This window comes from Mobula birostris, chromosome 1 (genome assembly GCF_030028105.1).
Source record: "Mobula birostris isolate sMobBir1 chromosome 1, sMobBir1.hap1, whole genome shotgun sequence".
NCBI lineage: Eukaryota > Metazoa > Chordata > Chondrichthyes > Myliobatiformes > Myliobatidae > Mobula > Mobula birostris.
The window spans coordinates 172,232,217-172,247,218 of NC_092370.1; the positions used below are offsets into that span (position 1 = coordinate 172,232,217).

The following is a 15,002-nucleotide window of genomic DNA, read 5'->3' on the forward strand; positions in this document are numbered from 1 at the left end:
TAATTAGCAAGGGGTCTGTTCCTGTGCTGCTAACTCAAATTGACTGGGCCTAGGAGGTTTCCAGATCCCATTCTGATTATCTGGCATTTTATAAAAATGTCTATGGATTTGGAGTAATTCTCCCACAGGAAATTAAAACTGCCAGAGCCATTCACATGCAGAGAGTTCAAGGCCTAAGTAGCATCAAGCACAGAAGTTTCTTTGTTATTCTGCTATTTGTAATATCTGGATGGTGGGTCATAAGGTGATGTGCTCCTTCTGCCATGCTGAATGTTCCTTCTCCATTATGAACAGACAAGGTCAAGACACCTCCCAGACTGTTGCTCTTCAAGGAGGCTTTGAGTGCAATCTCAAAATCTTCTCCTCTATCTTCCTCAATCTCCTACTGACAAGAATCCATGTCTAATGAGAGAATGACATGGCCTGCTGCACGTAACTGAATATATCTGGGGGCCTGTATTAGGAATGTTAATCTTGGAGAGGACATAGCTTCAGCATTCCTGTGAACTGGAGTATCTTTTGGATTAAACATTGGTGGTGAGCTAACAATGACATGGGCTTAATGTGAAACTTCAAAGTAAAATTCTATTGTGCCCACAAATCTACTGGAGAGAGTGTATAAACCAATGTGGTCACTGATTTTTTTTTAGGGTTGCTTATTTTCCATCCTTATTGATAAAATCAAGTTTACTTAAAATACAAAGCACATACATTTTGTTTGTTTTCAGGCAGTTCTTTTTATTACTGATTTTTGAGATAATTCCAAGAAGTCACAAACAGTAACATCCAGCAAATTCAGCAACTTTCTATATTATCTGGTACCCTCCCGATAAGATTTAGGAGAACACCTTCATTCTGTAAAGTTCTGAAGACCAGAAGAACTGTTTCAGGTAACTTCCAAGAATGTTTAACTGTACAGATTTCTCAAAACTATCCATAAATTTAGACAAAAAATCCCAACTTACTTTTGAAGAACAACTTGTAAATGCCACGGTGGCTAGCTAATTAGTGATGGGAAATATTCAGAGATCTAAATTGATTTTGTGTTGAAGGTAATTTTTAAGCCTTTGGCGACTAAATTTTTGTGACTGCACATTTAGGAATGCACAAAACAGTAAATCTCAGATTATATTTAGGTCAGCTAAAGAGCCTCTGAGAATTCCAGATGAAAAGTGAGAAAGTATTACAAGAATGTCATGGTGTAAATGTACCCAATAACCAACATGATACAAAGAATTATAACATGTCATCTAACATTGAGTTGAGCCCTCAGGAAGTTTTGTTTTGAAATATCACTTTCAGAAACTACACTGCTGCATAGAAAGTAGAACACAAATAAAATCAGTCATCAAAAAACCAATCCTGCAGTAGAGGGGAAGGCAAACTTGAAGATTTCTGCTCTGGAATTGGAATTAGCTCTTAGATATGTGTGCAGTTTTAAAAAATGTGTAAAAAAATGTAAATTTTGTTTCATTTCAGGTTTGTAGAAGTTCAGGCCAATTTGGGGATATGCAACTTTCTCAAGACTAGTAAAAAGTAAATCTGGAGAAATCTGGTTACTTGGGTTCTCTACAACTCTACTTGGTTACTTTCAGTAATCTTTGGATATCAGAGTCAATGTGGATGGTTTCAAATGCTTTACTGTAGCGTTTAAAAGGTTCTCCTTCTGGTCCAATGAGGAACTTCTCAAAATTCCAGGCAATGTCTGATCGGCAGACAGGGCTCCACATTATGTATTTGGGATCTTTCATTAAGGATGTCGGATCGTCAGCAGGAATAGGCAGCTTCTCCTTCAGGAATGCAAAGACAGGATGCGTACCAGCACCATTAACTTCACATTTCTGGAACATGGTAAATTTGGGCTCAAAGCCACCTCCAGGACGGACAAACTTCAGACTGTTAAGTATCTCCACATTCTGGCAGTTTTCCTAAAAAATGTTTAAAGACATAAAAGGTGAAACTAAACCATAGAAACAAACTGGAAATTTTTGTGTTGTTGAAGGAAAATATACTGATTGTATGAGACAAGTTTTACTGTCTCAAACAACACTGTAAAGGGCATAATTGATTGCACATCTTGTCCAACAAACCAGAGATTAACTTTTCAGTACAAGCCATGATACTGCAATTGTTATCATTAATTTATAGGCCAAATTACTTGTTATACGTGTCAAATAAACTACCATAGGTAGTCTTACAGCTCAATAACTAGATTATGCTTAACTTGGTATGAACAGGGAGCACAAAATGTCTGTATACATGCTACTCCCAGCCTACAGACTATAAGATATGTTGACTTTTTTAATATAAAAGTTGTACCTTCCAAATATGTTATAAAGTTTTATCCCCTTTGGAATTTTCAAATGATTAATTTCAACAATAACTTAAAATTATAAAGCACTTTCAAAACTCAGATTCAAGAGTTGAAGCAGAGGTGATGTATCTTAAATCTTTTTGCCAATAACTTTCTCTGCTGAAAATGCAATGATAATTCTTTGAAACTTTTTTCTGACCAAAACATTGTTTGCTAATGGCTATCAAACTAAATCTTCAAGAAAAAATCCATTAAAACTGATTAAAATACAGCGAAGGTCATGGGAAGAAATTACTTCCTGTCATTTTTAGCTGAAACTTTTTTGATGAAGTCTAAAGATACAAAGTGATAGGCATAAGCCAGCACCGTAGACGTGGAAAAAAACTTACAGGACCTTTTATAAATATTTGATAAGTGGAAAGTTCGAAGTGCAAAATATTCTACTGAATATTCACCAATGTTTAACAAATTTATCTGTTAAGTGTTCATATCATTTTAAAGATGTAAATAAGATTATTCCACCAGACCCGATTAATCTTGCTGACTTAACCTTTGACTGAAAACCACAAAAAAAACTTTCACAAACCAATGGGACTCCACACTGCCTATTTTCTGACTTCAAAATTTCAACAGAACTTCATGATGACCTGAAAATGTGTTAGAATAGCATGGGTGGATTTCTGAACAACTGCTTTCAATAAATCCATGATTTGTGGAGAGCATCAGCAGCACAATATACATCAATGCTATCATAATTTCTGCCTCACAAAAATTACTCTATGGAAAAAAGCACGAAAAAAAACTTAATTCTTGATTTTTAAAAAAATAACTAAAATCCAACGCATTACACGGCCTTCAGTAAAGGCCAAGTGACCGAACAAAGAAATTCAAGGCAAGAATTTACAGTAACGTTCTGAACAGGTTCTTTGCAAACGTTGAAAGCGGACGGCAATGATGATTCAGAAACTTGTTTTACTATTCATCGATCATAAAATGTCAGACTATCAAGAAATAATGCAGTAAGGCGAATTGAATAAAAACGGAGGAACGCTGGAAAATCTGAGCAAGTGATGTAGCAGACGTAGAAAGAGAAAACATACTAATTTAATGTTGGGGTTTAAACCTTGTAAACGGGACATAAATTACCCCATATCGCTTCAAAGCCCAGATCAGTATTGCTGGTTCAGCTGCTACCTCATAGCCCCAGACGACAGGGTTCAAATCTCATCTCTGCTGCTGTGGTGCTTACGCGTTTCCCGAGAGCTTGACCCTAAAGTGCTCTAGTTTCTACCCACATCTCAAAAGATATACAAGTAGGTGGGCAAATTACCACTGTGAAATGCGACGTGACCGTGGACAAGGGTGGAAACTGTGAAGAGCTGATGGAAATGAACGTTATTTTGTTACAAACAAGAGGAAATCTCCAGAAATGCTGGAGACACTCAGCAGGGCAGGCATTAGCTATGGAGAAGAGTAGAGTCAACGTTTTGGGCCGAGACCCTTCGGCAAGACTGGAGGAAAAATAGTTATTTTGTTACTCGGGTTAAAATGGTCGGTTGATAGTCGGCGCAGACCCAACGGGCCGAAAGGCACGTCCCCCACCCCCACCGCTTCGTGAATAGTTTTGGTTCCAGCCGAACCTTTCAGAGAAGGTAAACAAGTTTTCAAAATATCAAAGTACATTGATAGTAGTTTCCTACTTTGGTTACATAGAACTAGACGGCACACGCGAAAAACTAGTTTGCCATCTTTCCACATGTAGAGGGCAGTAAAAGTTTAAAACTCCCTCACGCAATTAATGCTGAATATTTCTTAATTTCAAATCTGTGATATTTGGGAAGATTATGAAGTGAGTTAAGGAATAAAAAAGTGCATGAATTAGAGCACACAGGAGCTTTTAAGTGATGTGGAGGACCTGAACTCGTTTAGTTTCGCTGTGTCTCCACGTTGTCGGCCCACAATTTTACACCCCGAATTTTACACATATTCACATCTCGTCGAGTTCCGAAACTAAAAGGGACGCAAAACAAAAGTTGTGGCCAGCCGCAACTTTCCATTTACCTGGAAACCGAACTGGTTACAAGGGAAGCCCAGTACAACGAAGCGGTGCGGATAGCGAATCTGCAACTCGTTGAGCTGGGTGAAATCCCTCGTGGTCGTGCCTCAGAGAGAAGCGACGTTCTCGATCAACACCACCCTACCTCTGTAGATATTAAAGTCCACTTTCTCGCCGCCCAAGGTGACAGCACTGAGATCGTAGAAGGACTTGACTATCTGAGCCATGGTGTGCGCCGACTGAGAGGGAGTGAGGTACTCACAGCCTACTCAACTCGTAAGGTGTGGATTTCTGCCGATGATCACAACAAAGGATTCTGACTACGCTGCAATGACTTTGCATAAAAGAGCCCTGCACCTAATCCTGTTCAACAGCAGGAAACGGACCCCGCACCCAATGAATACTTGGCAGTTATCCATCCCACAACTGAGCGGAGGGTGGAGCGCAGACAACCCCAGCGTTATTTCTGAAGGACTAATCTGTTGGTTTCTGCTTGTGCTGGGTGGGGTAGTTTTTTCTTTGAGAAGAACTTTTAATAACCTGATTTTTCCGTTGGGCAATATAGCATAATGTAGAGTACCAAGTGAGAGTGAGAGAGGGAAAAAAAAGAATATTTTTCTATTAAAGGAATCTTACAGCAGTATCGATAAGTTAGAAGAAACAAATATTCATTGCTCCGGAAACGGCGGGCCAGGCAGCATCCGTCGACTGGGAAATCACGAACAATTCGCATTGATGATACAGTATTTCACAATGACTACACAAAAGTTAAGTTTTAGAGGTACTGAGAAGTGGAGGACAACAAAAGCTAGCAGAAGGAGCTGTGCAGCTAATAGAAAATTAAACGCGGTCAATGAATGAGGCAGAGAGGAGACGACATAAGATCCAAAGCTCAGCAGTTGTTGGAAAATTGGAAAATCTGAAATAAATCAGGGAATACCACGTCAGGCGGAGAGAGAACACAGAGCTGACATACAAATTGAGCTGAATTAAACTTTATGAACATTCCTAGACTGTTTCAATGGTTTGCTTTTTTATACTCTGTTTTTCGGTCTTTTTTGTCATTTTCGCGATTTGTTCTTCTTTGAGTTAGATATAGCCCTTGTGGCTACGGGGGTCAGGGGGTATGGAGGGAAGGCTGGGGCGGGGTTCTGAGTTGGATGATCAGCGATGATCATAATGAATGGCGGTGCAGGCTCGAAGGGCCGAATGGCCTACTCCTGCACCTATTTTCTATGTTTATGCGCGTTGTGCGTTTGATGTTTTCTCCGAACGGGTTCCATGTGTTTGTGGCTGTCTGCGGCAAGACGAATCTCAGGGTTGCATATTGCATATACACTTTGATAATAACTGTACTTTGAATCTTTTGAAATCAGTAACTTTGGCCTGTAAAAGAATTGATTTTCATTGTTTCTATCGTCTTTCTTTTGTATTAACTGAATGTCCACAAGAAAATTAATCTTAAACGTTGTATACGGTGATTTATATGTACTTGGATAATAAATTTACTTTGAACTCGCTATTCAGACACATTTCCAACACTTTAGTTATTCCTTTGTGCTGGTTCAACTCGTATGAATTTCTCTAACAGATTGATCAAATGTAAATAATAAATCTTCACAGAACTCCCTCAGCCACTGTCATCTTTTGTCCCATCTGTGCATGACGGAAGCTGATAGACATTTGTTAGAGTGAAATTAAGTGGCGGAGGTGGAATGCTGAGAGCCGGCATGGACTCGATGAACTGGTTAGTTCCCTTGGAGTCATAAAGTTGCATAGCATGGAAACAGACCATGCATACTACCTGCTGCTGATCCCACATAAACTATGTTTTGAACAACGATTGCTCGAACTTCCGGTAATTGCCCTCCGTTCCCCATCCTGTTTCCCTCTCCCACCTTATCTCCACACGCCCTTCACCTCACCTCCCTCTGGAGCTCCCCCCCCCCCCCCATTTCCCTTTCTTTCATGGACTTCCGCTCTCCCCTATCAGATGCCCCCTTCTCCAGCCCTATATGTCTTTCACCATCCAACTTCCCAGCTCTTTACTTCACTCCTCCCCCTCCGGGTTTTATCTATCACCCACCACCTTGTTTTTCCTCCCCTCCCCCATCTTCTTCTCCTGACTTCCTTTCCAGTCCTGATGAAGGGTTTCGGCCCGAAACGTCAGCCGTTTGCTCTTTTCCATAGATGTTGCCTGACCTGCTGAGTTCCTCCAGCATTTTGTGCGTGTTGCTTTGGATTTCCAGCATCTGCAGATTTTCTCGTGTTTGCGATACTATATTTTGTACTTCCCATATTCTCATCAATTCCCTATTAATTCTACCACTCACCTACATATTCAAGGGCAGTAAAGTAACCAATTAACCCGAATGCGGGAAGAGACTGGAGCACTGGGTCCCGTGGCGTCACGGGGAGCTCGTGCAAACTTCCACGCGGACAGCACCCGAGGTCGAGATTGAACGTAGGCAACTGGCACTGAACCTGTGATGTTGAGCTCTGCAACTGTACTGCCGTTTGCGACATAACAAAATCTGAAAAGCTCACTTAGGAAATGGTGATTAAATGGATATTCCTCAATTAAACTAAAATAATTGATTTTGCTGTTGGCTTCTGCCTCTGAAACATTAACTATCTTATAAATCTCTTACTAGCTCTTCTTTTGGTTAGTCCTGACCAAGGGTCTCAGCCTGAAAGGTCGACTGTACCTCTTCCTAGAGATGTTGCCTGGCCTGCTGCATTCACCAGCAACTTTGATGTGTGTTGTTATAAAGATTGTATTGTCTTTATGACTGAGTGAGGAACTCTTCCTACACCAGTTTTCAACACCAGTCATTGTATCTACTGAGAGTAAACCAAACCGAATGTAAATCACCAGCAAAAATTAGATTGGTAACTGAAGTACATGCTCAGGTATCCCTTCACTTCTCAGATTTCTGAGCTGCAGCTAAAAATGTGTCAACTCTGCAGAAGAATTAAACTAAATTCAAAGTCAAAGACAGTTTAATGTCATATGCACAGGTACATGTATGCATGGATGCAATGAAAAAATTTGCAGCAGCTCATAGGCTCCTAACACCATATAACCAGAATTTTGCAAAAACAAATTATACACAGTTCTTACCAGAAGGAACACAATTAGAACAAATAAACACTACTAATTATAGTGTATGGTGACCAAAGTGGTCATAGAGTTGCTAAATGGTAGGGATTAAGGTTTTAATAGTTGGTTCCAGAACTGAATTGTCGAATGGAAGTAGTTGTCCTCAAACCTAGTGTATGAGAATTAAGGCTTCTGTGCCTCCTTTTCGATGGTGACTGCAAGAAGATGGCATTGCCTGGATGGTGGAGACCTTCAATGATTAATCTTGCCTTTTTGAGGTAGTACCTTCTGGAGATATTACAGATGATAGGGAAGGATGTGTCCATAATGCATTGGGCAGAATCTACAAGTCTCTGCAGCTTCTAATAGTCCTGTGGATTCAAATTGCTGTAGCAGACTATGATGCAACCAGTCAGGAAACTTTACACAGCATGTTTGCATAAATTTGTAAGAATGTTTGATGATGAGCCGAACCTCCTTAATCTCTACAGAAAGTAAAGACACTGGTGCGCTTTTCTTATGATTGCATCTACACACTGGGCCCAGGACATGGCCACAAAATTAAAATTGCTGACTCTCTCTACTGCTAATCCCCTAGTGTAAAGTGATGCATATGTGCCTTCTTTCCCTTTTCTGAAGTCAACAATCAACTCTTTTGTTTTCCTGGAAGTTGAGTATCCAGTTGCAGAGGGAGGTACAGAGGTCCAGGTTGATGCTTGATGATGAGTTTGGATGTGATGGTTGTGTTGAATGCCGAGCTGTAATCAAGGTGCAGTTGATAAAACAGTAGACTGACGTATGAGTTCCTGTTGTCTGGGTGGTTCGGAGCAGAATGAAGAGCTAGAGAAATCACATTTACTGTTGACTTGTTGTGGCAGTAGGCAAACTGGAGTGGGTCCAGGTCACCACTGAGGTATGTAAGGTTGAGTCATACCATATCTTGAAGCTCTTCAGTACTGTTGATGTAAGTGCTACATTGCATGTTAGACTGGGTTTGCATCCAAAGCCTCACCTTATGTTGACTGTTTGAACAAATGTTATCAATCTGGATATAAGCTGATTTGTATGGAACTGAAAGCTCAGTTGTTAATTAATTAATTCTTACTAGTGCAAGCAGAGCGAATTTGCATTTGTCCTTACAAAGGAGGAAATTGCTGTCCAAGTTACAGCGAAAGAGATAATAAAGATAGTGGATACGCTCTAAAATTATGAAGCAAATGTACTGTACTAAAAAGGCTTTCTGCCCTAGAAGTAGATAAAGCTGGGTAGAATTCTTTGAAAATGACTAAGGCACTGTAAAAATGAAAAACAGGAAGGTATTAGGCAAAATCTTCCAGTCGTCATTAGCCTATTAATGAGCATATTAGAAGCATTGAAATTAATTAGACCTTTGAGTGGTTCCAGAGGACAGGACAATATCTGGCTCATATTCAAAAAGAATGCAAGTAAAAATTCAGCAACTACAAACCATCCAATTAAAGCTTTTTCAGTGCAAAGTTACTAGAAGCAACAATCTGGTAGAAAATTAATAGATAAACATGAATTAATAAGGAAAGCCAGCATTAAGGCAAAATCATGCTCAAATAATAATTGAAATTTTTGATTAGACAAAAAGGAGCAAGAGGAGAAGCAACTCACGGGTCTGTGAGTGAGATTTAAAGAGGAATATTTGAGGGCTTTTGGCATTTTTTGGTGGCCCATTCAAGTTATGATTCATTAGCGAGGGCAAGTGAAAATAAGACGGACAAGTACAGCGGCCATTGTGTGAGTGGACAAGTGTTGGAGTGGGAAAGTTTTGGCTCAAGAACAGGCTTGAGCAAGATAAGTATCTGGTAATTTTCTTTAGGAAGAGGTACCTTTGTCAGGGTCTCGGCCTGAAACGTTGACTGTACCTCTTCCTAGAGATGCTGCCTGGCCTGCTGCGTTCACCAGCAACTTTGATGTGTGTTGCTTGAATTTCCAGCATCTGCAGTATTCCTGTTGTTTGGTACTTTTCTTCTTCATTCTTCCTGTAGTACATAGTTAGTGCATGAAGATGGTTCCAGGGGTAGCGTTGTGCTCGATGTGTGAGATGTGGGATTTCTGGGAGACATCCAGCCTCCTGGATAACCACATCTGCACTAGGCACACTGAGCTGCATCTCTTCAGAGAACATGTTAAGGAATGGGAGCTGTAGCTCAACGACTTCTGGCTCATACAGGAAACTGAGGAGATGACAGATAAGAGCTACAGGGAGGTGGTCTCCCCTAAATTGTAGGAGGTAGGTATCTGGGTGACTGTCAGGGGAGGGAAAGGAAATGGGCAGCCATTGCAGAGTACTACTGTGGTCGTTCCCCTCAATAATAAGTACACCACTTTGGATTATGTTGGTGGGAGGGTGATGACTTAACAGGGGGAATCTCCAGCAACCAGGTCTCTGGCACTGAGTCTCTCATTGTGGCTCAGAAGGGAAGGGGGGAGAAGAGAACTGCAGCAGTGATAGGGGATTCCATAGTCAGAGGAGCTGACATGAGATTCTGTGCACATGATAGAGATACCTGGTCTGTTGCCTCCCAGGTGCCAGGGTCAGGGACAACTTGGATCAGGTCCTCTGCATTCTGATGGGTCCAGGTGAGCAGCCGGAAGTCTTGTTATATATTGGCACCAATGATATAGGTAGGAAAATGAAAGAGGACTTGAAGGGAGAATTTAGGGAGTGAAGGAGAAAGCTGAAAAGCAGGATCTCCAGGGTGGCAATCTCTGCATTGCTTCCTGTGCTACATGCCAGTGAGGATAAGAATAGGATGATTTGGCAGATGAATGTGTGGTTGAGGAACTGGTGCAGGGGGCAAATTTATAGATTTCTGGATCATTAGGATCTCCAGTAAGGAGGGTATGACCTGTACAAAAGGGATAGGTTACATTGAACCTAAGGGAGACCAATAACCTTGCAGACAGGTTTGCTAGAACTGTTGGGGGGCGGGGGGATTAAAATAAGTTGGCAGGAGGACAGAAAACTGACTAATAAGGTGAGGATGAGGCAGTTGATATACAGTACATGCAGAGCCAGTGTGTAGTGAGACTATCAGGAAGGACAGGCAGATGATAGTGAAAAATTGCAAGTCAGTGTATTGAGTTGCAGTGTAATGGGGACAAGATCAACAAGGGTGATGAATACAGGACTGAAGGTGTCATCAGTACCAGAAACAGGTTTAATATCACCAGCATATGTTGTGAGATTGGTTGTCTTTGCTGCAGTAGTACAATGCAATACATAATAATAAAAAAATTGACTCACAGTAAGAATATATATATATATGTACACACACACACACACACACACTTACATATATATACACACACAATGGTAGTGTATGTAAGTAGTGCAAAAACAAAAATAAAAAAAATTCGGAAGGTAGTGCTCATGAGTTCATTGGAGAAATTGGATGGCAGTTCCTGATTCATTGAGTGTGTGCATTCAGGCCTCTGTACCTCCTTCCTGATGGAAGCAACGAGAACAAGGCATGTCCTGGGTGCTGGAGGTCCTTAATGATAGATGCTACCTATTTGAAGAAACGCTCCTTGAAGATGTCCTGGATACTACAAAGGCTAGGGCCCGTGATGGAGCTGACTAAATTTACAACCCTCTGCAGCTTATTTCAGTCCTGTGTAGTAACTTTCCCACCCCCCCCGCATACCAGATGGTATGTTTGAATGCATGCAGTATACAAAATAAGGTAGATGATCTTTTATTGCAGTTAGAGATTAGCAGGTATGATGTTTTGCACATCACTGAGTTGTGGTTGAAAGAAGATTATAGCTGGAAGCTTAACATCCAAGGATATGCATTGTATCAAAAGGACAGGCAGGTAGGCGGAGGGTTTGGCGTGGTTCTGTTGGTTAAAAAGTGAAAGCACGTCATTACAAAGAGGTGACGTGGGATCGCAAGATGTAGAATTGTTGTAGATAGAGCAAAGGAACTTCCAGGCTAAAAAGACCCTGATGGGAGTTACATACAGGCCTCCAAACAGTGTCAGGATGTGGGCTACAAAGTTACAACAAAAGATAGAAAATGCATGTCAAAAGGGCATTTCTATATGTAGGTAGATTGGGAAAATATGGTTGGTGCAGATTTTTGATCTCGAAAGAGAATTTGCAGAATGCCTATGAGACTGCTTTTTAGAGCAGTTTGTGGTTGAGCCCACTAGGGGGGTCAGCTATTCTGGACTGATTGTTGTGTAGTGACCTGGATTTGATTAAGGAGCTTAAGATAAAGGAACCCTTAGGAGTAAGTGATCATAATATGATAGAATTCACCCTGTAATTTGAGAAGGAGAAACTAAAGTCAGATGTATCCGTATTACCACGGAGTAAAGGTAATTACAGAGACAGAGGCATGAGAGGAGAGTTAACCAAAGTTGACGGGAGAGGGACACTAGCAGGGATGATGGTAAGAGTATCAATGGGCTCGAGCTTCTGGGAGCTACTCAGAAGGTGCAGGACAGATACATCCCAAAGATGAAGTATTCTAAAAACAGCATGACACCACTGTGGCTGACAAGGGAAATCAAAGCTAACATAAAAGCAAAAGAGAGAGAATAATAGAGCAAAAAGTAATGGGAAGTTAGTGGATTAGGAAGTTTTTAAAAACCAAAAGAAGGCAACTAAAAATCCATAAGCAGTGAAAAGAAGAAATATGAAGTTAAGCTAGACAATAATATCAAAGAGGATACAAAAAGTTTTTTTTTTCAGATATATCAAGAGTAAAAGAGAGGTGAGAGTAGATATTGGACCACTCAAAAATAATAGTGGCGAGGTAGTAATGGGGGCAAAGAAATGGTACATGAACTGAATAAGTATTTTGCATCAGTCTTCACTGTGGAAGACAATGGTAGTATGCTGGAAGTTCAAGAATGACAAGGGGCAGAAATGAGTGCAGTTGCTATAACTAGGGAGAAGGTGCTTGAGAAGCTGAAAAGTTTGAAGGTAGTTAGATCACCTGGACAACCAGATAGCGTTCACCGAGGGTTCTGAAAGAGGTAGCTGAAGAGATTGTGGAGGCATTAATAATGATCTTTCAAGAATCACTAGATTCTGGCATGGTTCCAGAGGACTGAAAAATTGCAAATGTTGCTCCCCTCGTCAAGAAAGGAGGAAGGCAGAAGAAACAGTGGTTCAGAAAGTGTTGGAGTTAATTGTTAAGGATGAGGTTTCAAGATACTTGGAGCTACATGATAAGATAGGCCAAAGTAAGCATGGTTTTCTTAAGGAACATCTTCCATGACAAATCTGTTAGAATTATTTGAGGAAGTAACAAGCAGGATAGACAAAGGAGAATTGGTGGATATTGTGTACTTGGATTTTCAAAAGGCCTTTGACAAAGTGCCACACATGAGGCTGCTTAACAAGATAAGAGCCCATGGTGTTATGGGAAAGGTACCAGCATGGATAGGGCATTGGCAGATTGGCAGGAGGCAAAGAGTGGGAATAAAGGGAGCCTGTGACTAGTGGTGCCTGTGACTAGTGGTGTTCCACAGGGGTCGGTGTTGGGACCGCTTCTTTTCACATTATATGTCAGTGATTTAGATGATGGAATTGAGTGCTTGGTGGCTAAGTTTGCAGACAATACAAAGGTAGGTGGAGGGGCAGGTAGTGTTGGGGAAGCAGGGAGGCTGCAGAAGGACTTAGGTTATGAGAAAGGACAAAGGAGTGGCAAATAGAAGGAAGGTCATAGTCATGCACTATGGTAGAAGAAATAAAAAGGATGGACTATTTTCGAAACTGGGAGAAAATTCAAAACTTCAAGGTTCAAGGGCACTTGGGAGTCCTTGTGCAGGACTAAAGGTTAACTTGCAGGTTGAGTCGGTGGTAAGGAAGGCAAATGCAATGTTAGCGTTCATTTCAAAAGGACTAGAATATAAAAGCAAGGATGTAATGCTGTAATTTAGAACAGAGATAAGAAGGAATTTCTTTAGCCCGAGGGTGGTGAATTTGTGGAATTCATTGGCACAGGTTGTTGTAGCGGTCAGGTCATTGAGTGTATTTAAAGCAGAGATTGATAGCAGAGACTATATGCTATAATGGTTAGCTGCTGCGAATATAAGATTTGTTGTATATACAGTATTTGATGGTGACAGGAAATGTTAAGGTACAGATTAAAAAAACATTCAAGATCCTGTTCTTTAGAAATAGATGCAACACACATCAAAGTTGCTGGTGAACGCAGCAGGCCAGGCAGCACCTCTAGGAAGAGGTACAGTTGACGTTTTGGGCCGAGACCCTTCGTCAGGACTTACTGAAAGAAGAGATAGTAAGAGATTTGAAAGTGGGAGGGGGAGGGGGAGATCCAAAATGATAGGAGAAGACAGGAAGGGGAGGGATGAAGCCAAGAGCTGGAAAGTTGATTGGCAAAAGGCATATGAAAGAATCATGGGACGGGAGGCCCAGGGAGAAAGAAAGGGGGAGGGGGGAATCCCAGAGGATGGGCAAGGAGTATAGTCAGAGGGATAGAGGGAGAAAAAGAGAGAGAGAAAAAAATTATATATATAATAAATAATTAACAGATGGGGTACAAAGGGGAGGTGGGACATTAACGGAAGTTAGAGAAGTCAATGTTCATGCCATCAGGTTGGAGGCTACCCAGACGGAATATAAGGCGTTGTTCCTCCAACCTGAGCGTGGCTTCATCTTGACAGTAGAGGAGGCCGAGGATAGACATATCAGAATGTGAATGGGATGTGGAATTAAAATGTGTGGCCACTGGGAGATCCTGCTTTCTGTGGCGGACAGAGCGTAGGTGTTCAGCGAAACGGTCTCCCAGCCTGCGTCGGGTCTCGCCAATATATAGAAGGCTGCATCGGGAGCACCGGACGCAGTATATCACCCCAGCCGACTCACAGGTGAAGTGTCACCTCACCTGGAAGGACTGTCTGGGGCCCTGAATGGTGGTAAGGGCATGTGTAGCACTTGTTCTGCTTACAAGGATAAGTGCCGGGAGGGAGATCAGTGGGAAGGGATGGTGGGGACAAATGGACAAGGGAGTCATGTAGGGAGCGATCCCTGCGGAAAGCCGGGGGGGGGAGGGAAAGATGTGCTTAGTGGTGGGATCCCGTTGGAGGTGGCAGAAGTTACGGAGAATTATATGTTGGACCGGGAGGCTGGTGGGGTGGTGGGTGAGGACAAGGGGGAACCGTATTCCTAGTGGGGTGGCGGGAGGATGGAGTGAGAGCAGATGTGTGTGAAATGGGGGAGATGCGTTTGAGATCAGAGTTGATGGTGGAGGAGGGGAAGCCCCTTTCTTATGTTGTCAAGATTCCCTGTTCCTTTATACTGTGTGAAGCTGCAGTACTTTCACAGTTAGCCTACAAAGGTCAGTGGACATCATCAGCAACAAATGCTTACATAATTTTCCTGTTATGAAAAATAATAAAAATGTTATGTTTTGTTGAATAAGATGTAACTTGATTTTGAAAGGTGTACTAGAACCTTATTACTGCTCAACAATATATCCAACCATAAAGTAATTTCAAATGTGCAGATTGTAATTTCCT

At 41.5% G+C, this 15,002-nt stretch overlaps 1 protein-coding gene across 1 annotated transcript; it reads right to left on the reverse strand.

The window, feature by feature from the left end:
• Positions 1-1,277: 1,277 nt before the first annotated feature.
• Positions 1,278-4,737, reverse strand: LOC140201678 (glutathione peroxidase 2-like). Its single transcript, XM_072266195.1, has 2 exons — positions 4,376-4,737; positions 1,278-1,928 (listed from the first exon to the last, which is right to left on the reverse strand). The coding sequence occupies exons 1-2, from the start codon at positions 4,595-4,597 to the stop codon at positions 1,578-1,580; spliced, it is 573 nt and encodes a 190-aa protein (XP_072122296.1). The 5' UTR covers positions 4,598-4,737; the 3' UTR covers positions 1,278-1,577.
• Positions 4,738-15,002: the final 10,265 nt, after the last annotated feature.